Source organism: Saccopteryx bilineata, chromosome 6 (genome assembly GCF_036850765.1).
Source record: "Saccopteryx bilineata isolate mSacBil1 chromosome 6, mSacBil1_pri_phased_curated, whole genome shotgun sequence".
NCBI classification, from domain to species: domain Eukaryota; kingdom Metazoa; phylum Chordata; class Mammalia; order Chiroptera; family Emballonuridae; genus Saccopteryx; species Saccopteryx bilineata.
The window spans coordinates 20,478,523-20,503,435 of NC_089495.1; the positions used below are offsets into that span (position 1 = coordinate 20,478,523).

Below are 24,913 nucleotides of genomic sequence, written 5' to 3' on the forward strand. Positions count from 1 at the left end.
ACAGAATAAAGATGAAATGTGGACCTTGAGACTTAGTTTTAAAAAGATGATTGGTTTTGATTCAGTGGATTATAGAGTAAATAAGTGAACTTGAAAAGATTATACAGGGACTCTGACACAGACAAAACAAGGTGAAAGGTAATGTAAACAAGGTGCATATGAACTTGCACATCAATTAAGATAGATGGGTAAACAAAAAGTATTGTGGCGAGCTGTGCATGGGAAAAGGTTGCTTAGTGTTAGGCTGAATTAACAAAGTGTTTTACCAAATACAATTCAAATAATGCAAAGATAAAATCATTCCTGTTATTGGAAATAAGATAGGAAGAAAGTAGGAAGATCAGAAAGCAAATTTAGAAATTCAGTGTTTCTTTTTATTCCCAGAAACTAGCAAAATTCAGATCATGTCAGGTGCTGTCAATACTTGTTTGTCAATAAATGTCTGTGAATAAACAGGAAGGAAAGAGGAAAGAAAAGAAAGCAAAACTAGGCTTGAAGATTAAGGGTTGTGGAACTTTTTTTTCAAACATCTTGTAATGATAGAATAATAATTTTTAAAGGGGAAAGAAAATAGGAGGTTGTCAAGAGTCATCAGAGCCTGAGGCCAGAGGTTAATGACACTCTCATAAGTTGCCATTACAAGTTCATTAAGAACCAGAAGGAAGCAGAGCATCCAGAAATAGTTTGAAATTAAAAGTTATAGAAGGCCAGTGAGCACAACGCACCAGTGAATTTTCCATGATTTAAATGGAGCAGTTTACTGAAAAGTCCAATGAGCAGAGTCAGAAAACGGCTCTAATTTGCATCTTTGCCACTTGATGCTCTAAGATTTGAAGCAGGCTCCATAACTACATTGAGCTCTGCTCTTTATTGGTAAAGTGGGAAAGGCAGTGAAAATATTTGTATCACTGGGTCACTTTGAGCGTCACATGGGATGTTGTATATGCAAATTATTTTGCATACAGTATAATAAACAAATCTGTTTTAAAAAGCATAAATCAATGAATCAAGAAAGGAAGAATCATGGTGGTTCATGTTTTGGTCAAAATTGTTCATCTGTATTAAAATTACATGGAAATATAGCTCAGACTGAGCCATGGGTTCTGCAGCTAAGGTTTACCATGAACTAAGGGAGTCAACATCATTGTCAGCAGCTGCAGCATGTGACTTAGCATCTAGTGAGCTCTTGCGATATGCCATGAGTTAAGTGTTCTGTGTGTACTCTTAGCTCATTATTGTCATTTTAGCTCAATAGTTACAATTTTCCCCTCAACAATTTTTTATTATTCTCATTATAGAAGTGAGAAAACTGAGGAACATAAACTTAGGTAACGAACCCAAATCACAGGGCAGGGGGAGCATTCTTTAACAGCCATCTTCCTTTCACAGAAAAATGACACTAGTAATTTCTTCCCACTAACATGTGTTTGACATGAGCTAGTGACTTAGTCCCACCAAAATTCCTCCCTGTAAAGGTAGAGTGATGATAGTACCTACTTCGTAGAGTATTGGTGAGTATTATCACTAAAGGAGATAGTGTAAGTAAATACCTGACCCACAACAAATGCTTCATAAGTGGAAGCTTTTTTTTAACTGTTGTTATTATTATCATGATCATCAAAATTTTTAATGCACCTATTACTTGGACATATAGAAGAACACTGGGTAATAAAAACAAGCTTAAATGCACATAAGAATATGATTAAATAAAATGAGAATTATAGATATTAAATGTGGAAAATGAAAGTTGATCTCAGAGGCACTGACCACTGGTAGGATGATACCAACCTAACAGAAGTAGCTAAGTGCCCAATGTTTTTATATTCCTCATTTTAGCAAAAGTTGTACTTATTGAATGAAATCTCAGTATCTTATTATCACCTCGCTATCTGAGCACCTGTGTTGATGTAGTCATATCTCTTACTTATATTTAGTGATTACTGTGTCTACTGATAGAGTGTTCTTAGAAATGATAGCAAAGCTAAAAATAGAGAGTGACCACTTAAAGCAAAGCCACATCTCACCATGCTGATGATAAGCATTATAATCCATGTCTCTTGTTGAATAGAAATATCTTTTTATAATAAGGCAAAACCACATTGCACTCCTACTGATTTGCCATCCAAGAAAAGGCAGCCAAACTCCTGATATCAAATTTAACTCTAAGCTATTTCCTGTTGCATAAAAAATTCCATGTGAAACTAGTTCAGAGTGAAGGCAATACTTTTCTTTGGTTATAAGTGATTCTATATACAGAAATAGTAAGGCAATATATATTAGTTATTAATTGATTAATTTAATTGTAGAAATATCTATGATATGTAGTTCTAAATACTCAAAGAGTTCTGCATAGGACAGAACACTATTTTTGAGAATACTGTGTGCTTAAAAAAAATACAACATGAAAAGCCAAAGAAAAGACAGGTATGTAGAAATTATTGTATATATTATGCAATATTGCCCTCCATGACTGTGTTAATTCTGAGACCTCTTGGAAACCAATTACCCCTCCCCCCAAAAAAAATCTTAGTGCTATCAAACAGTATCATTAAATGTTCCAATATTTCCTCAAATTACATGTGGGTTACTCAAGAGAATGTTAAGAGAATTTGCAAACCTGGCTAAACTGAGCTATAAAGCGGTGGTAAGTCAAACATTGCCAGTATCTGGGCTCCTCCCTATAAGAAAATTAGAAACTACTAGGACGACATTAAATAGAAGGAACCTGGAGGTAAAAATAGAAGGTACCATGGAAATAATACCTTGCAATTTTGTAACACCCTACTCTTTTCTGATGAGCTGTTTTCTAGCGGATTGACGGAGTTAATTTGCCAGTTTGCTCGATTCCTGGAATATCTTTGACTCTGAAAGCTAAGAATGAGAAAGTTTTCCAAGCTCAAAAGAACTGAAATATACATAAAAATAGAAAAATATTAAAAAGAATTTTTTTAATTGGGTACCTACTTACTTCATTTTATTTTTTTAAAGACCAAAAATAATGGAAGCTTGGATGTGTCCCTTGGAAAAAGTGATGGACTACTTATTCCACTGACTTAGCTCATTATAGGTGGTTTACTCTGTAATTTACTAAAATTTTAAATGCTCTTCAGACAGCCTAAAGATATGAAAGCTAGTTCATACATAATATTTTAAGCTTCACTTAAGCAATTTACCAATAAAGAATTTTAACAGGAGTTTGTTTCCTTCTACAGAGAGAGCTAATGAGGCATAATGAGTAAAATCTGAGAGTTGGCAAAGGATGTCGAAGTAGATGGATAATGATTTTGTGAAAGATTAAGACAGAGACTACTACTAAAAAAAGGAAATCTGCATGCAATCAAATGGAGATAAATTCTGACATAATGTTATTAAAGGTCTCTCTCTCTCCCACAGTTTAATTCTAGCCTTACCTAATTTGGATTAGGTACCATGACTATTTTTTTTTTTTTTTCATTTTTCTGAAGCTGGAAACAGGGAGAGACAGTCAGACAGACTCCCGCATGCGCCCGACCGGGATCCACCCGGTACGCCCACCAGGGGCGACGCTCTGCCCACCAGGGGGCGATGCTCTGCCCATCCTGGGCGTCGCCATATTGCGACCAGAGCCACTCTAGCGCCTGGGGCAGAGGCCAAGGAGCCATCCCCAGCGCCCGGGCCATCTTTGCTCCAATGGAGCCTCGGCTGCGGGAGGGGAAGAGAGAGACAGAGAGGAAAGTGCGGCAGAGGGGTGGAGAAGCAAATGGGCGCTTCTCCTGTGTGCCCTGGCCGGGAATTGAACCCGGGTCCTCCGCACGCTAGGCCGACGCTCTACCGCTGAGCCAACAGGCCAGGGCTACCATGACTATTTTAAAGAAAAAGCACTGTGTTTAATAAGGGTTGGCTACTCTGACTAGACTTGTAGAAATGCGTTTTTAACTGTGCTGTTATTATCATGTTTTGCTAATTGTTCATATATTTACACGAAGTAATTGAGAAAATCATCTGGTCCGTGCTTTCTTGCACATGTCACACCAGGTTGACAATGAGGAGCAATCCTCTTCATGTTATATCACGGAGTTAGGGACAGTGCAGAGGTAACCCAGAGGTACAATTTAGGTTGCTAGATGATTTGTTCTTTGGCAGCTCCATCAAGGGAATTAACTTCATTGCAGCCTCCACAAATGCTCACTGTTATAAAGGTTTATGTTGACATTAGTGAGCGCACACTTGAAAAACTGTATTCAGCTGTGATTATGTCTGTTTCTCTCTTGTTGATTCTGTTCTAATGATTAATACAATTCAAAGTGTTTGGGGCGGCTCTTACTATGTGGAAATGTGACTTCTTGAGAATAGGCTAAGCTACGTTAAGATTTCAGATCACTATAGATGTTCCCAATCTTTTCATCTCACCAACTGGACCCTTTTCAGTAGTAGCAAAGCAGGCCAGTGTTCTTTTGAAGAACACTAAATCAAGTGTTCTTTTCTTGATTTAGAAACATTCTTGGAAGACCAAGAATGTATTTCAGAGAGTTGAACCTCCTTTAAATTAAAAGGTTATTCCCCTTATATTCTCGCTTCTTTCCCAGAGCAACTGAGAGCATGCTATGTAATAAATATTACACATCTATATACTTTAAACTAGTAGTAAGAACACATATCCTAAAAATTTAATGTGGAATGGGTAATTAAGAAGAGAGGCCCTAAAGGAAACCAGAAAAAGCTCTAGCTAGCTAAGGAAAAAGTAGAAAAATAAAGAGAAATTGGCAGTACTATTACCTATGTCTTTATTTTCTCTTCTATTAAACATCTAGATTTATGTAAATATGTTTTAAAATTATCCAGGGGTCAATCATATATACCTGTATATGCTTATGGATTTTATATATATGTATTTTATATATATATATATTAAATCTGTGTTCTAAAAGAACAAAAGAAGATATCTACATTCAAAATGATGAATTAAAAAGTTGCCATCTTTTCAAGAACTGTGGGTGAGGTATCCAGGAAAAGTGCTAAAATAACATCATAAAGAATTCCTCTTTTGATATGTACTTACTCATTTAATGTTATTTATATATTATTTTCTATGTCTTAAACTTCTATTCAGGTAATATTTTTAAAAGACTATATTGCTAATAAGAGGATTGCCAAGGCTCCCTGTCCTAAATTTCAGGAGTTGCCAGAAGGGGTGAGGGAAGAAAGGAAGCCATGAAAGAAATCACCTCATGGAAAACTGCACTGACCTTGGTAGCCAAAAATAACTACCCAAACTGGCACCTTTATTTTGTTGAAAGTATGAGCAAGTATGTGTGTAATTGTGAGGTGCTTGTGTGCTGAGTGGAGCAGGAACAAAGGGGATTAGTTTGAACCTATTGATATTATAGAGAAACTACAGGCATACTACTTATACATCAACTCAAAATTACTGCTCTGAAACATTAAACTATAGATTATTATTTAACTTGATTTCTGAGATTCATAGATACTTTTTTTTCCTATCTTAAGCAAATAATACTCTGAATCATAACACTTAAGATTGGTTTTAGCTATTTCTCCTGATATTTACTTCCGTACTTCTAAACACACAATGTGATTCTAATATGTTTTTTTTCCATTGTAGACATTATCAGTCAATCCCCCACCATAGAAAATTAAACATCAGCTCTCTAAAACTATCCTGCTCACCATCGCTAACTGCGCACCCCACAAAACCTTGTGCTCTGGAAATAGTTGTTCCATAATTTTGATTGAGTCAGTGTTTACTATTTGCATTATCTTGGTTACTGAAAAAATTTACAACTAATCCAGGTAGTATATTATGGTTATATTTCCTTTTTCAAAAAACTTTGTTTTTGTTAGGGTTAAATGATTTCCTTAGTTCTCTATATAATCATTACTAATTCTTTGCCTTAAATTGTCTGACTTTACTCAATTTGGTCACATACATTATATAATTTATTATTTCCATGGTTTTTCTTTTTCCTTAGAGACATTTCTTGTAGAAAAAGTTAGAATTTATGTGAAATGATTGTCCACAACCTGTTCCATAAATTTCACTCTGGAAATTCATTCCTGAGCCATTGTGTTGAATTCATGGCTTCCTTCTTGCCATGTTTCTTTTCTACTTTTTTATTCTCCAATTTGGGTGGAATTATTCCTTCAGTAGTCTCCTGAGAAGAGGAAAAAGGATTTCAGGCTTCTCATATAATTTCAAAGTAGAAATAATTTCCTACCATAACTTTGAAGGTATATTTGTCTGTCTTATTTTTAGTGTTGAGAAATCTAGTACCATTAGGATTCCCAGTACCTAATATATAATCTCTTTTTTCTCTCTCTGATAATATTTATTACCATTTGTTTACCTATAAATTCCTAAAATTTCACAAAAATGTTTTTTTGGTATGGTCTATTTTTATTCTTTGTATTATTGCCTACTCCATGAATTCTCTTCAATCTGAAAATTTAGGTCATTAGTTCTGGAAAATTCTCTGATTTTTTTTTCTTTGAAAAATTTCTTTCATCAATTTTCTTTGAAATGTTCCATAGAAATTTGCTACCATTGTGTGGTCAATGAGTTTTCAAGTTGTAAGCAATTTTGTAGAATAGTAAACATCTGAAGCCAGAAAGAAAGAAAGAAAGACTTACCACATATAGTAGAAAATCTATCTCAATTTCCATTTGACCTGCATGCATTGGAGGTGGGAAATTTCTCACAGAAGGCCTCATTCAGGGGTTTCCTCCACAGGAAGCCTTATTTAACATTTGCACCATTCCCAACACTACAGAAAGAAGGAAAGAAGGAAAGAAAGAAGGAAGGAAGAAGGGACGGAGAGAGGGAAGGAAGGAGAGAGGGAGGAAGGGAGGGAAAGAGGGAGAGAGAGAAAGAAGAAAGAGGAAGGGAGGATAGATGATCCCCTTCTTTGTGTTAAATTTTCCATGGTATTTGTGCAAGAACTTATTATTCTTGTTTACATGAATTTCTTCCAAAAAATTGAAAGCTTCTTTAGGAAAGGTTGCATATATTATATATGTAGGACTATATTCCCAATATTTAGCAGAATCTCTGTGTCCCATTGGGTACAGAATAGACACTTGTTGAATGAATGATGATCAGGCAGTGTTACCGTCAGTTCTACAGTACTGCCAACAATAAGTCCTTCATTTGCCTCATGTTCTTCTAGGCTATAGAATCAGCAATAATGATTATCATTAAACTCTTCTTCCTTAGGGACAATTGCCAGGCCAAAATCTAAGGTATGTATTTATTTCAGCAGCAAGTTCAAAGAAGAGCCATGATCACTGATATCAGATATATGTCAGTGATTCTCAATAGAATGTATTCATTTGTAGTTGTTTATTAGTACAATTATAATTAATTTTAAAAAGATATACTGTGTGTCATAAAAATGCTTATCTTATGCAGTGTTAAGTGCTACAAAATTAACCCAAATGATAAATTTGAAATCACTTTGTGTCTGAACATCCTGTGCATTAATATCACAAAAAAATATATTTGGACAATTCACAAATATTTTTGTGGAAATTTACATAATTGGAATACACACAGTCTCTTATAATGTTAATACAGTGGTGTTTGAACACATGCATTTAAGAAGTGAAAAATCCCCATGGAAATTCACTTCATAAAATCAACACCCTGGAATGACCTACACTTTTCCAGACCCTTCATCCAAACACTCAGCAGCTGAGCTCATTCTGAATGAAACTACATAAAAAAAGATTACCAAAAAAATGTAATAGAAATTTACAAAATAAGAAGTCAGTAGTTAGAAGTATAATTTTAAATAAGGCATCCTGGTGAAGCTGGTCATAAGGACTTGGACTTTTTGAAGGATTTTATCATCTTACATATAGGACGGATTGTACCTAATTCAGATGGTTTAGAAAGTCAGGCCCATATGCTGAGAGGTGACTGAAACTAATCCAGTGCTCCTTATTGTTAATATTCTGTTCAGCTTTTAGATCGTGCAGGCAGATTTTAACTATAAATATTACAAACCAGAATTTAAGTGTTAATAAGAAAGCTTGTAGATATATTATTTTAATCTGTCAGACCACAGAATATTATGCAATGAGCACTCAAAATGTAGTGATGATGATCATAACAATAATTAGGACATTGATCTTCAATGTAAAGACACATTATTCACGAGAATAATTGGGAAATAACCTAGAATAGAGACTACGACAGAAGGAGTTAACACTATGTACTATATTAGGACAGAAGGAGCTAGTATATATTTAATTCTTAATCTCTCTTTGTAGCCAGATTGTCTCAGAACTTGTTGAACTGTCGTCTTCCCTTGATGGTATAAAGCACTTACTTACTTCTTAAGGTTGGGTGGAATTAGTTAATTAATATTATGATAAGGTCTTAAAAGCAAAATTTAATATAATCTGTTCCCCAAGGGGTTAATAAAACTCTTTTTCTCCTTAGTAAAAGAAAGGAAACCAGAATTCAGTCTCAATTTAAATGTAAATGTGATTTAGGAATGACACAGTGATACCACTTGGCATTTCTTAAGTTAGCCCTCTCTTTTCTACACTGGATAAAAATAAAGAAAAGAAAGCATCTAAAACAGAACCACCCTATTACAGCCCAAATTTGCCCATGAAAGCAAGAATTTTCTGACCTGCATCTATGTGTTTTTTCCACTTTCTGTAACCTCCCACACTATAATGACTTATGCATGGAATTCAAGGACTTTACATTTTCATTTGAGTGCAGAATGAATGCCAACATGGAAAATGTGAAGGCTGACCATTTTCAAAGATGCTCACAGACCTTTGAGGGAACCAAATAGTAGCCCGAAAGATATTTGGTCAGGCTAGGGAACCAAATTCTAGTACATTCCTTCACTTCACTGGTCTCCACAGGATGGGAATATTTACCTTTCTGGCATGTGCTTAGAACTTAGTCAGAATAGCTTGAAATTTTTGGTGAGGAGTCAGACCTCTTTTCGATAGACTGGAGTGACCCAAAACCAGCACAGCAGTTAATCTTGTTTATGGCTAAAATCCATAAGCCAATCCATGTTCTGTACTGGAAATTCTTATGTGAAGTACAAACTAGAAGTGTCTGCTTTTGGAGATTTTTCTTTTACACTCTATTAGTTTGATTTCATTATGGAATAACATTTTATAAGGCTGAGTTTACACTGGTATAATCTGTGTCTTTTAACTAAGGGTTGCAATATTCAAGGCAAAAAGTATGGATACCAGGAATGCGTTTATATTCTGACCTTATCTTATGCCTGGTTTTCTTGTTTACTTGAATTTTTTATGGCCAAATTCAAACAGAAGTATACAAACTAAGCTCAATAGAAGCCAAATAAATAGATGAAAAGCTCTGAGGAATTATTCCGATTGTTTTAGCATGCTCACATCTCCCTTTTGCTTCCCCTGAATTCCTGCCTGAGTTTAGAGTATATACATACTAAAGATCTGTGGCAGAAAGGGGTGGAGGTAGGATCTCATTCCACGGAGACAGTGGCTATCTAATCCTGGCCTTAGAACCAGGGCCTCGTCTGAATCTGGCTCACTTCCTGGATATATATATAACCGTGGGCACGTTATTTAATTTCTCTAGGCTTCAACAATACTAGCTAGCTAGCTAGTAGTAGCAGTTATAGGATACATATAAATGTATTCATCCTGAGATATTGCAAATGGTATGTGTTACACTTTCTTATCCATGAATTATGTGTTAATATGAGCTAAACTGGATTATTTCATGTTTCTTAGTCACTCCCTGGAGTAACTACATCCTGATAGCTCAGGATCTGTATTAGCTCTTTGGCACACTAATACATTACAAGTGCTGTCTCTATAGCTCAAATTTTGCTTGAGCAGTTCCCTGGTGGCCTTCGTTGAAATTCAAACCAAACAGCAAATAGATTTCTGTAAAAATCTATGTTCACAAAAGTAAATTAGGAAAGCAGGTAAGCTAGAGCAACAAGTTTCTTCTGGTGAATTTTATTAAGTATTGCAATCCAAATATTTTCTTACTGGAGTTTTCAGTGTTCAATAGTTATATCTTTTTATTCATTAATAGATCAGTTAATCCAGCGGTATTTAAAAATATTGTCAATGACTTTCTGGTCAGAAACATTCGATGTAAAATTTTCTTCTAATGTTAAGCTGCTTCTTAAAAAGGTGACACTATTAAAGCTATTAAACAGAAATTTTATAAACTCAATCTTTCTAATACTGATTAAGTGCTCTCTTTTCCAAGATATATTTTTACTTTAGAATCATATACTGAACTATATATATATATTTAAATTTTTTAACAGGTGGTGAAATGATAAAACTCATTCTCTTCAATCGGCAAATTTGAAGTAATCTTTCATCAAGTTCCATCTCCTTTTGTCTCATATGGAATGTATCTCTCTATCTGTTGTTAAACTACAATGACATGTCTGTAGCTATCAGAAAGAGAAGCTGGGAAGAACATGTGACCCAATGGATGGAACAGGCTTTTAGTACTGATGATCATAACACACCATGTCATCATGGACTAGGAGCTGACAGCTTGCAAGCAAGTATGGAAAAAGATGCAACTCTAAATGCGGACCGCAAAGAGAAGTGTGTTTCACTACCGGACTGCTGTCATGGATCAGAGCTGAGCCATTTCCCTGGAAGGCCAATGGGTCACATTTCAAAGGAGGTGGATGAAAATGACAGCCACGAAGGTGAGGAGTTTCTTTCTCTGGAAGCCAGCACAGAAACACTAGTGCATGTTTCTGATGAGGATACCGATTCTGATCTATATCTTAAAGACGATAAACAGATTTTAACTTCCCAAGGGCATAAAACATCAGACCAACATGGCGTCAAAGGAGCAGGCTCCTTACTAAAGACGTTGCCTGTCCCAGAAAGAAACCAAGATGTTTATAAGTCCTGGGGACTGGCTGGTGGAACTGATTTAGCACTAGTAGAACAAAGGGGAGAGAGAAAAGTTATTGATATTATAAGTAAAAGCCTGGAGCTTTGTCATGATATAAGCTTATGTGAAATAAAAGATGCATCCCAAATAAATGTCTGTGATGCATTAAATGTGAAGGATACTGTGCCTGAGAAGCAATTGCTTAATTCTGCTGTAATTGCCCGGCAACGAAGGAAACCTGACTTCCCTAAGGAGGAACATGAAAGAAACACCTGCAGTGTAGTACAAGATGAGTGTTTTGCTATTCCTTGTATAGACAGAGGACTGCCATTATTAAAAGCAGATACTGGAAGCTGCCTTCTGCAGCCTCTTTCCTGCCCCAGTGGAATGTCAGCTGAAAATGGGCTGCGGAAGAGTGGTTTCTCAGAACATCAAAACAAGAGTCTCCCAGAGGTCAACTCAGGAGATGGCACGCAGTGTTTACACGTAAAGGAGCCTCTGGCCACCCAGGAACCCACAGATAATCAAGTCAGACTTCGCAAAAGAAAGGTAAGACACATGCATAGATTATCTCACTTTTGGAATTTTGTAAATATCCTTGTTTCCATCACTTTTTTTCTTTTGGTAATATTAAAGAGATATGTAGATGTTTCTTTTTCCCAGTAATGTAGTTGTGTAACTCAAAATACCTCTCAGGGAAACCATTAAAATTTGTAAAAATTAGCCTGACCAGGCGGTGGCGCAGTGGATAGAGTGTCGGACTGGGATGCGGAGGACCCGGGTTTGAGACCCGAGGTTGCCAACTTGAGCGCAGGCTTATCTGATTAGAGCAAAAAAAAAAAAAAAAAACCTCACCACCTTGGACCCAAGGTCGCTGGCTTGAGCAGGGGGTTACTCAGTCTGCTGTAGCCCCACGGTCAAGGCATATATGAGAAAGCATTCAATGAACAACTAAAGTGTCGCAATGCGCAACGAAAAACTAATGATTGATGCTTCTCATCTCTCCGTTCCTGTCTGTCTGTCCCTGTCTATCCCTCTCACTGACTCTCTCTCTGTCTCTGTAAATAAATAAATAATTAAATTAAAAAAAAATAAAAAAAAATAAAAAATTTGTAAAAATTAAAATGTAATAACCTACCCATTTCTTTAATAATATTTACAATGGTTTATGAACGTTTTATTTTGAGATTGTGTTGAAGACAGAGTTGGTTTCACTTTCTTTAGTTGGGATTAAGGAGTCACCAGAAAGCATAGTGTTCAAAGCCCATCTGAAAAGTAACCTTTAATTTTCAAAAAAAAAAGTCAAGGTATTTTTTAAAATTTAATATCATTTATTTGGGTTTGTTTCTTTGTCCCTTGGGAAAGCATATTTTATTATAGAGAAAGTACTATAAGTTACATTTTAGAAATGACCCATATATATATACATACATATATATATGTGTGTGTGTGTGTGTGTGTGTGTGTGTGTGTGTATATATATATATATATATATATATATATATATATATGTGGGCAACAATACCCCCTTCGCAAAACTAGGCTGATATTATTTGAAATGATCCCTGGCACATTCATTATCAATAGATATATCAACATTTCTTTAACTCTTGACAAAAAAGGGCCAATAACTGAGATTAGTTTTGTATGCCAAGGCCCCCTGACTAATGCTAGATGCTATGCTCCCTTAAGTAGTTTTGAGGTGAGAGAAGCAAGGTTTGGAGTGGAGTTACATAAAGCATGGGTTAGCTAGTGAATACTTGACCAAAGTTTGTCTTGTAGTTAGGATTTTCCCAAAACTCTTCCAACAATGTAGTGCTCTATAATCCTGGTATAAATATGCATACAGTTTCTTCTATAAATCCAATATGGCCATTGGCATTGAAAAAGCAATGCCTATTGGACACTGTAGTGTGACATCCTTGACCCTCTTTTGATATAATATTAATCTGTAATTGTAATTATAACACAAAATTTATGTTCTCAGTTCTGTTCAAGTAAGTGATCTACAACAGGTAAAAATCTCCAACTCTCTTTGTGGTAAAGAAATCTGGTTTCCATAAACTGTGGTTTCACTAACAAACTAGATCAGTGACATGTCATAAGTCAGTTTAAGTGAAGCCAAAGACTTGACAGCAAAGATCAATGTGCCCAAACTATATACCAACGGATCATTCTGCGCTTCTGGCAAACCCTTCCTTATATAAATTGTACTAAAATGCTAATGCTCCATCAAGTTGTTTAGATTGGAATGTTCAGGTCACTTTTTCAGAAATTTTTGTGTATCCTATCAAATCTGTTGGAGGGAATGCAATAATGACATCAGAGAGTATTAACCAACCTATGACATAGCTCCCTTAAAGTAAGTCAAACCCTGCCCAACTGCCGACAGAAACATTAAAAATTCCAGAAACATATGCTCACCACTTGGATATTTCTATCAATACTAAGAATGCTGGAAAGAATTTGCTCTTGGACATGTCGCTATAGCATGGTTGCATTGTGAGAGCTGTAATTATATCTCATCTACAAGTTCTAACTTAAATATTCTATTTTAAGTATTTCATCACTCTAAAGTGTTATGGCATTGTCTGGTGAAATATTTGTTTTGACTCTACATTGTGATGTCTTATAAAACCAGGTTTAATGCAAAATTTTAAATTTGGAATTTACTCTGGAAAAGTATGATTATAGGAGAAGCCTCTAGAATAAAATGATGTAGGAATTTTTGTTCTATCTTATACTGATGAGTTAAAATACCTTTGACTTGGCAATTAGCCATTTTAGGACTTTGTCAAAAGAAATAATAAAATAATTTTATAAAAATTTATGTACTGATATGTTCCTAGGTGAAGTGTATGTTACTGACAAAAAATAAAAAAATAAATTTCCATCAATCAAGAATGTTTAATTATCATTTAGAATACTATGTATATGATATAGTTAATAATAAAATTTTATATATAAACTATGCTACAGTTTGGAATGCTATGCAACCATCAAAAAGACGGAATGAGATCCATGTATACTAACTCATGATGCTCATGTTACAACGTATCTGGAAATGCCAAGCACAGAACAATGTATCTAGCATATCCCAACTTATATAGAGATAGATACAGATATAGATATTAATACTGGTATAAATCTCTCTATGATTAAATAAGAATATGCTGTGTGGACGAAAAGGGACCACATGCTGAACCTGACCAGCTCGGGTGAGCCTTGAATAGTGTCCTCACAGAACCAGAGACCTATAAAGTAAACACACAGAATGGATGGAAATTGAATCTTTTTTTTTAATTGAATTTTAGCAAGAGAAGAAGGGAGAGAGAGAGACAGAAACATTAATCTGTTTCTGTATGTGCCCCTACAAGGATCAAACCAGCAACCTTTGTGCTTCAGGGCGATGTTCTCACCAACCTAGTGATCTAGCCAGGGCAGACTTTCTAACTAAAAGCAGTTCATGGTGGGTAGTCATGTCCTAGGCAGTTATTGTTCTCTAATAGAGGTCAATCCTTACCTGAATCCAGCCTGACTGTTGTCTTTTGCATCTACAATATTGTACCTGATAACATGAGAGTTATCTTCTTTCTGGCCTCCCGGGGCAAGTGTCCCACCAGGGCAGGCACCCACAAATCCCTTCACTGTTACTGTTACCATGTTAATTAACTATGAACTATCTTATTCCTGCCTATGTAAAAAAAGTTTCATGACTTTTTATTCCCCTTGCTTTCTCCCACCTCCCTAATTTATCACCAATCCAATCTATTTCATGTAACCCCTTTATGTCTCTGTATAAAACAAGTGGTAAAACCACCACATTCTGGAACACATTCTCAATCTGTTGAGACTTTGTTTCCTGGCAATTGTTGACAATTTGGCTCAAATAAACTCATTAAAAATTCTTACAGGTTTGGAAGTATTTTTATGTTGACAGCTGAATCCTAGCTAAATAGGCACACAATTGTTAACAGCAGTTACTTTAAGATAATAGAATTAAAAGGGTAGAAACAAGGGATTTTCCCTTTTTACCCAATATAATTTTTATAAAAGACTATAGAATTATGGGAGAAATACATGTACTTAACAAATGTACATAAAGAAAATAATGTTAGATGTATAAATGACTTGAAGCAATTTTTGCTTGACACAAAACAACCCTTCATCTTGTTATCATGATTATTATTACTTTTACAAATGGAAACAAATATTTATAAAGTCTTTCAAAATATTGACGAGTTCAACTACTTGAGTCCTCATCCAGTGCGTCTTGTTTACAACAGATAAGCCTTTGGGAGAGACACATTTTCATGTCAAAGGAAGTAGATGCCAGTATCTGAAAAGAGTTTGATCAATTGTCTGTAGCTTCCAAACTCTTTGTCAGCTATGGTGACAGCTTTCAGATTAGAGTTTGGAAAGGTGAAACAGAATATGAGCTAATAAAATTTTTTAGATAGAGAACTTTAATCAGCCTATTATCTGATGGTCATGTGAGTGAACCAAATCCTTCAATGAATTTATGAGCATGAGTGTTTTTTGTTTGTTTTCTTCTCTTTGGTCAGGATATAATCAAGAGTCTAAGCCTTGCAAAAGCTGAAAACAAAAACAGAGCTTATAAGAGTGATCTTCAGAATGTACTGAAATAGTATTCTAAAGACACTGTACTGTAAATATAAATGATCATTTCTTGAAACCTATAAATCTTGGCAGGCATTTACTGTATTGCATGATATATTTTTTTCTTGTTTTCCAATGATGTTTTTGGCCATCAAGGATAGCTACACGTATATTTACTAGAAGTTCCAATTGGAGAGGACTGTATTTGTAGTATATGTAAATATTAACCTTTTAAGCTAATAATTTTCCTGAATATGATGAAATGTATCATTAAAGTGAAGCCACTAAAATCAAAGGGAAACCAAATAGATTATGAGCAGACATCAGAAATGAGCTAGCCAGAAGGTCGTGTGGCATAGGACCAGCACTTATAGGGCGTGGGTGGGTCTTTGGGGTAAAGCAGCTGGTTAAGAGTAAATTCTGAAACAAATTCCAAAGAAATCTGGAGGAGGGAGACAGTCTAAGAAGTGGTCTTTTAAAACCAAATGAGATGTGAAGATGGAAAATATGTAGGAAAAAACTTGAGGTTAGATTTTTTTTTTAGAGAACTAGTATATTTCTTCTTGATGGTGGTTTACTAATTAAAGAGAGGCCAAAATTCAGTCTTCACTAAAGGCTATTTTTAAAGTTCCCAAATTTTTGAATAACCATAACAGTTGCATAAATGTATGAAGATGTTTTCGTTTGCTCACATTAAAAAATAAACCATATTACAAAGCAAAATAAACTCCGAAAGATAATGCAAAAATAGTCCGAACTTTGAGAAGACATGCAATGGCACATTTGAACTGGGATAAACCCCCAGTCTAACAATAAACTAAATTGTATCATTTATGCTTCAAATTTGACTGCTATCACAGAAAACCAGCATAAAAGTGCCTTAAAGAGCATCTTTCTCATGCACACACATAATTATTGTGTATATTTTCAAAACCCCAGACCTGTGTATCTAACTGCTCTGTCACCTTGAGCTGGATGAGTATAAAAGGGAAGGAAAAACTTGTCTAAGAAATAAAAAACGAAAATATGGTTGAGGCCCCAAGAATGGATGTTGAATGATAGCAAGGACCAGTGGAAGAATTTGAGTTTGTGAATAAGCCTGACAAGAGGTGATACAGAGGGAAGGAAGGGAAAGCAGGATAAGTATACACAGGGTGGGGGAAAGGTTGGTTTACAGTTGTGAATACGTTGAGCACTGAGTTTTCTTGTACTATTATTTATTAATTATTGTATTATTTTCTACATGAGCAACTGTGAATCCGCTTTTGTCCGGTTCTGTATAGCTCTGTAGATAGAGTCATAAGAACAGTTAATTGATTTACACTAAGGTCACACTGATTTTAAAGACACAGTCCTGTTGAGCACATTGTATTGTTTTAAAATTTTGTTTCCTGAGGTCAAGAATTAGAGTTGTCAAGGTAAAGTTGTTACCAGATGGAAAAGTGGTCTGTAGATGTATAATACCGGTTCATTCCAGCCATGTTTTTAGTTGACTGTGTGTCCCAGGTAAAGCTGGTAGCTTTGTGAGTAGCTCATTTTGTGCGCTTAAGTCATTGAAAACCATCAAATTATTTTATGCCATTTAAACTGGCTTTTGCCTTATAAACAACCAGAAAACCAAAACATCTTTGCAGATATTTGGGGCTCTAATATTTTGCTTTATAACAAACATCATTTTCCTAAAACCAACTACAATAAAAATGCAAAAACATTTAATTATATGATAAAGGATAAACCAGATACCGCATCTGACAAAATCTATCAGCAATAGGTATTGAGCATTTTCAATATCCCAGGCCCTGTTCTGTGTTCTTCTGCATACTTGGTATATCACCGTGAGCCAGAGAGCAGTTCCTTACATTATGTACCGTTTGGCCACTAAAATGCCACTAGAGTTCTCTAATAAGGCTTCTGTCTGGCTAACACATACAGCGGGCACTGAAGGAAGGGGGCAGCAGTGAGAAGGAAAGTGAGAAAGGGAAGGGGACACAAGGAGGTGTGGAGAAAGAGAAGAAAGAAAGCAGAAAGAGAGATAAAGGTGGGGTAAGGGTGACAAAGAGAAAGAAGATGAGGCTAAAATAGGAGACGAAGAGAGGCACCAGTCCATGGCAAGGAGAAAGAACAAAGCAAATCTTGACAAAATGTAGACTTATAGCAGGCTGGAATCAGATTGTTTCAACATGATAACATTATGGTTATCACCAACAGAAGTGTAACAAGGAGACCAGGGACATGAATTTGACTCTCAATTACAGAGCAGGGGGGATAAACCATTGTTATTTTCATTTCACATTAGGAACTCGGCTAACTTGGGCTATGTATAGCTCCACCAGGCTGAGGAGGAAGCCCTGATAATCTCATATTTCAAGATCTGAAAATATGTTTGCATAGAAAGTTGGGGAGGACCTTCCCCAATTTCTTCAATCAAATTGTTTGATTCTTTCTTCCTTTTTAGTAGACTTATTTCTATTCTAATGTTTACTATGAATTTCATTGATTTCACCATTGCTAATTGAAACGTAAACTCACTGGGGGCAGTTTTATGTCTATACCAATTCAATTTTTTGTCTACAGCATCTAGCCTAGTGTTTAGGGCCCTGTCCATAAGTGTTTCAATGAGTAAATATTTCTGTCATGGTAAGGGACTTATTATCAGAAGACAAATTCAGGTGTCAAGAGCTCAAGTTATAAAGAAGCAGAAGAAATAAAGTCATACAACTAAAATCAGTGACCAAATATCCCATCCTTTACATTATAATCTCTCTGTTCTTCCTGCTGGTTCCACACAAAAACAGAGCATGAGGGGACAAGAAAAAGAAAAGAATTCTGTAAAATCAGGGTCTCAGAAACAACCTTCAAGTTTAAGATTATTACTACCCTGTCCCACAAAATAACTTAATTGTAACTATGTAGTAATTTGAGTAGGAAATATTATTTAGAACATATTCATTTGTTTCCAGAAAGGAGTGGGCAAGGGTTAGTGAAAAAGAGGAAAATATTAGAACACTTATTTATCTTTATTTTTAATGTTTTCTTTAATTTTGTATACATTTTATAAAATATACAATCTATTGCTACAACAGTATATGTGTTATAGTTTATAAGTAAATAGCATACACATGCTTGCTGAAAAATACAGAATCAAAAATGTTGGGAGGCCTCTGGTTTAGATATTCTCTGGCTTTCCTGGTTAAAGTCACTGAAGAAGTTGGGAGCAGAGGGGAGGGGAGATAACAAAAACAAGTGAGTGTAGGCGATGGAGGGACTTTTGTTTAAGTCTTGGACAACAGTAAATTTCTTTTTAATTTCTATTGTGAAAACCACATAAAGTAGAGATCTTTCTGCCAGGTGCCTTAAAGGAAGAAAAATATACTCTGAATAAAAGCAACTAGATCTGAACTTTTCTTGTTCCAGATATTTTTTTTAAGTAGTTATGAAGTGTGATGGGCCTCTCATCCAACAGTCACTTGGACCAAAACTGCATATTTACATTATTAGTAACAAGATCATTAATAAGTTCACATTTACCCAACATCAGCTTTTATTGGAGCAAGAATTAATACATTTTTATGATGTTATTTTAAATAATTAATAGGTATTTCAGAGCCAATTTCACATTAGAGGCGATGGTAATAGTGAAACATTTCATTTCATCCTCATGGATTTCTGTTACTATAAACCAGGACCAACTTATTAATCTTTTAATACCAACAAAACCACCATAGAGTTTGGCTGCCTCCCTCGAAGAAATGCCAATATCCACAAAAGTTGGGATAGCTAGCATACCCCACATAACAGGACTCTGCCCCTGTTATCTGGACACAAAATCCAATGCTGCCAACAGACTGTTGTTCATTTTCTGGCTCACGTTCTTAGAAATAAAGTATTTCCCTGCTGCCAACAAGATCTCTATTCCACAGATAATTTTCTGTCGAGAAAATTATAGTGCTACTTTAGAGATAACCTCTCAATTTCCAAAGGAAACATAAGCAAATAGGAAAGTACACTTTCATTCTTTTTTCAGTTCTGTCTTTACATTGGCATAGGAATAAAACTAGTGATTAATGAAGCTCTTCAATTTTTGGTTCTATGCTTTAAGCCAGTGAAACTTCAAAAGAATCCATTGCTTTTTATATACATTAAAAGTTAATCTAGGATTTAAAAAGTAATTAAAAGAGCATCATGAGTTGGTCTAGAAAATGAATGGCTTGGTCTGAGCTTGACTTTCTAACCAAGAAATTAAGTCGGGATGAGGAAAAGGAGCACACTATAAACTGAGAGGTGTTATTTAATCTTTGTGAGCATTATGGGTCGCTGATAATTTGAGACGAGTCTCTACAGATTGTTAGGAACATTAAATGAGATGAAAATGTAATGAAATAGCTGCGTAGTACAACCATTAGAATGATCCGTTTTTTAAACTAAAATTTGAAATGAAGATTCCGTAGGTAAATAACTGAAGAATTGCAGACCTACAGCTGAGAAGAGGTCAAATTCTAACAAAATCTATATTCATACCATATATACCCAGCCTTGACTGATTAAAAGTAGGAAAAGTAGAAAAGTGAAAAAAATAACTTTTTGTTTCTTAAAATTATTTAAATATTATTTAAATTGAAGGTCAATTTATGCCACAAAATCTATTTGTAGCCCTGGCCGGTTGGCTCAGCGGTAGAGCGTCGGCCTGGCATGCAGAAGTCCCGGGTTCGATTCCCGGCCAGGGCACACAGGAGAGGCACCCATTTGCTTCTCCATCCCTCCCCCTCTCCTTCCTCTCTGTCTCTCTCTTCCCCTCCCGCAGCAAGGCTCCATTGGAGCAAAGATGGCCCGGGCGCTGGGGATGGCTCTGTGGCCTCTGCCTCAGACACTAGACTGGCTCTGGATGCAACAGAGCAACACCCCAGAGGGGCAGAGCATCGCCCCCTGGTGGGCATGCTGGGTGGATCCCGATCGGGCGCATGCGGGAGTCTGTCTGACTGCCTCCCTGTTTCCAGCTTCGGAAAAATGAAAAAAAAAAAAAGAGAGAGAGAGAGAAAGAAAATCTATTTGTAAATTTCTGATTGAATTAAACTGTTTTCTTAAAAGAAATGTAAAAAGTCAAAATTATAGCAGAAAATCTAAGGATAAAATAAGTTTTTTTAAAAATATTATATATGTACACACACACAAATTAATTTTTAATATTTGCAATAATCAAGCACAATCTAAGATACAATATTAGCCTTCCTGCGGTAAGTCTCTTAACTGAGACTTGCAGTAGAGGAAGTGACAAAGCACCCAGGAATGAAGTGGAAGCAACCTACGCAGGGACATTAGTAGGGTGGCTGATGGTGCTCTGCTCCCACATGTTTCTAAAGGAAGTGCAAAGGGAAACAGGAAGCAGGCTCAGCTTCTGTAGTAAGTATCACCTTGGAGGCTCATGGATTCTTTCTTTCTGACCCCCCATCATAAAGACACAGGGAAGTGAAGTTTCAGTCAACACAGCCAACCAGAGCATAACTTAAGAAACAAAAGCTGGGCTCTTGAGTTCAGAGTGGTTACTTTTCACAGTATGTTTTTTGCCATGGTTTAGGTCAGGGGTCGGGATCCTATGGCTGCATCTGGCTCACAGACAAATCTTTAATAAAAAAAAATAACAACATTAAAAATATAAAACATTCTCATGTATTATAATCCATTCATTTCCTACCACTCACGTTCATGGTTGTGGGTGGCTGAAGCCAATCACAGCTGTCCTTTGGGACAACACCAAATTTTTATTGGACAATGCATAATGTACATGGGTCATTGTATGGCTCTCACAGAATTATATTTTAAAATATGTGGCGTTCATGGCTCTCTCAGCCAAAAAGGTTTCTGACCCCTGGTGTAGGTGGAACTTTAATTTTCAATTCATTCCTCAATAATGTTCTTGGCATTTTGTCTTCATTTTGCTGTAAGGTGCTTGCATGGCCAGTAGTCGCGCCGTCCTGGCCAGTGTCATGCAGGTTCCCACTGAATCTGGACAGATGGTAAAGAAACAGTGGAGCCAAAACGGTGGGCCGTTCCTTTATTAAAGCCTCTCACTGGCCAATGAGCAAACATACAGAGAAAACACTTCCCTCTTCATTCTGAGCTCACAAAGCCCTGACACATTCTCTGGTTCCACAACCAGGAGAATCTTCTCCAGTCTCTCCTAGAATCAAAGACCCCACCACTCTCAGTAGGACTCCCCAACCCACTCAGCTCTGGTTCCCCATAAGCACGCCTTCTCTTTCCCTGCCAATATGGCTTCTTCTTCAGCACTCTGCATTCTCTCTCTCTCTCTCTCTCTCTCTCTCTCTCTCTGCAAATATGGCTTCTTTTTTTTTCCTCTTTCTTCAAAACTTTCTGGCCCAAAAACCTCTCCTCCAGCAAACATCAGCAAAAACAATGATCCCTCCCAAGCAGGAATGCAATTTTCAATTTCACAGACCACATATACCTGGTGCTGCTCAGCTCCCAGTGCAAACTATAAGCGAGCAAACATAAAAATTCTATTTTATTAACTTATTTGACCAACAGTGTTAACACAACGTTTAATGCCTCATCACATGTTGATTTACCCAACAAGCAAGACATTGTTCAGTTGACCAGACTGTTGTAGGCAGCATCTTACAAACCAGTATGGGGTGAGGCACAGAAAATTTGCTTTTCATAGGTTCATTGACCATTCCAGCTGGAAGGGACTTGAAACATCCTTGTGTTTCACTTTAACTGAAATAATGTGTATGTGTTGGCAAGACCAAGGAGCTGTAATTTAGAGTGTTAATAGTGGTATGTTCTGTTATCAATGCAAAGTTGCTGCCCCACAGAGAAGATGCTGAGTTGCATATTATCATAGAAAGGCTATAATTTAAAAGTAATCAGAAAGAATTGACCAACAGCAAATGTAACACAAACCTAATATTAAGGTTTTTTTGAACGATGAAAGGAAATGTTTTATCCTTCTATTTCAGACATTTGTGCATTTTATGTGCAGGGGAAAAAGCAGCTTTGAGAATTTAACTACCATTTCAGGTATATGCTGACAAAAATATAAAATTTTAGAAACTGAAAATAGAATCTAAAATGAAGTTCCCCCCCCACCCCAGCTTCTCCTGGTTTCTAGTTTTTATAATAAAAAGTTGCTTTTTCCTGAGGCATGATTTTCATTTAATTCAATTATTCTGTATCTTTTCTCTGTGATCAACCTAGACTTTTATCATAAATATTATCTCTATCCACTTAGAAGTTACAAAGTGCTTTCTCTCAGATGTCCACAGTGTTTGGGTTGAGGCATGATAATTTTAAACAAGCTGAAAAGTATTTCAAACAAGTCCCATACTGTGAACAGTCATTAAGGAGGCCAGGGAAAAAGGAAGCTAGAGAGTGAATTTCAGTATAATTATCGTGCAAATTTTTCTTTTAAACATATTAATAATCATGTAAATCACTAAATTTTCATACTTACAATTCTATTCAGACTAGAAACAAAGAAAGTATGCTAAGTTGTACAACAACCTATTCTGGGCAATTTAAAATGGAAATAAATTTATTTTCCACATTTTCACATGCAGTCCCTTATGGTAATCCTAAATTTCCCACCAAGACCACTGGGGTCATTTAGTTTCCTGATGGAGAACAAAGGGGCAATAATTGTTATGCTTACAATAAGCCAGTTGATTATGAAACTTAATTATTAACTTTCACATAAATCTTTTCAGTTTTCAAAGGACCCAGTTGACCCAAGAGATGTCAATGGATAAGTCACTGTGTTGATACAGCTGGTGATGTACGGGACCATGTCTGCAGCACCATAGCGTGCCTGCAATACTCCTTTCTAAAGTCGTGGGCTGCCCAGCACTGAGGTGGTGCTGAGGCCTTGCGGGGCAGCACGGAAAACCTTCCTAAAGGCTGGGGTGGGGCTATAAGAGCATGACTTCTGTGGGCTCAAAGAGGGGACATATTTATGCTATTTGTTATCAACCTACATTAAAATCACCCCAAATCTATTGTTTATCCTGGGAGACTAAAACAAAATATCGCAAATAATAAAAATGGCCACAGTGGTTTCCTACACAATATGGGGGCTCAGGGAAGAAAAATAAAAGTCAGTCTCTACTAAGGAGAAAATAGCACAAGTGTGTTAATAGAATCCAGGAACCCCTGTTATTGGAAAGGAATATAAAGCAGCCACAAACTCATGCTTAAAATACCGAAGAGGTGAATAATAACCTTGTCTAGGGATTTATGTTGTTGTGGTTCTACAGCTCAAATCCAGGGGAGTTATACTTGACAGTATTTTCAAGTAATTGTTACCATTTCAACCACTTAACAATAAAACTTGATTCCGGAAGAATTAATAGCAAATTATCAAATATTTCCCCTGAGGTCTCTTTTCAGGCCACCTTCAGAAGCCAGGTAATCTCTCCTCTTCATGTCAGTCATCCTGAACCCCCCTGCTGTGGTCATTGGGCACCCAGGTGAGAAACAGCCTACCCACAGAACTGCTGTTCATTCCCCTGGAGGAGCTGCTTATGGTCAGAGTGACATATTTACCTTCTCCCACTGCTGCTGCCTCAGCTCTTTCTGTGCAGAATTCCCTTATCACTTTGATAACACTCTTCTGCATTCCTAACCTTCTCCTAGTGAAACGTGTTGAAACCAAAAGAACTAAACAGGTACATATAATTAAGACTGAGTCATAAGCAATACCCACAACCCCAATGTCCAGAAGGATTTATCCTGGCCGGATAGCTCAGTTCCTTAGAGCATCGTCCTGATATATCAAGGTGAGGGGTCCATTCCTGCTGAGGGCGCATACAAGAATCAACCAGTGAATGCATAAATAAGTGGAGCAACAAGTCGACTGCTCTCTCTCCCTCTCTGACCCTCTTTCTTTTTCTCTCCCTTTTCTCTCTAAAATCAATCAATAAATAAAACATTTTCTAAATTAAGAAAGTTTTAAAAACCTAAATTTACTTTGAAGCAATGCAAACCAAGATGCATCCATAGCTCTAAAAACTAAAGGGAATCACTCCATGTAAAAGTCAGGTCTCCCAGATTCAAGATGCTTATTAATGACTGCTGTGAGATTTGTACTGTTACATGTCTATATACACCTGGGGCTAGTCATCGTTCTAGAAAGTTCAGGTAAAACTTGAAAAACAATGTAGAAGTGCACCTGTGAACTGAGCAATCATTAGTGTTGTTACAAAAAGAACAATTCTACGTCCTCAATATCTCTCACACCAGTCTCCTTTATCCCCCCACCATCTCTTGCTCTAATTACTGCAGCAGCACCTTAACATTTTTTGTCCTAATACCCACCAATCCATTCTTCATACGATAGTCCAAATCATCTTTACAATGCAAATCTGTCCCTCTCCCTTACACAGCTTT

The 24,913-nt window shown here is 36.3% G+C and overlaps 1 protein-coding gene across 1 annotated transcript in view; it reads left to right on the forward strand.

Moving 5' to 3' along the window:
• Positions 1–24,913, forward strand: part of DLC1 (DLC1 Rho GTPase activating protein) — a 368,734-nt gene that overhangs the window by 3,446 nt on the left and 340,375 nt on the right. Inside the window, exon 2 of the mRNA XM_066236537.1 lies at positions 10,299–11,440. Coding sequence (XP_066092634.1) covers positions 10,421–11,440 — 1,020 coding nt within the window. The 5' untranslated portion in view covers positions 10,299–10,420. The remainder of the gene's footprint in view (positions 1–10,298; positions 11,441–24,913) is intronic.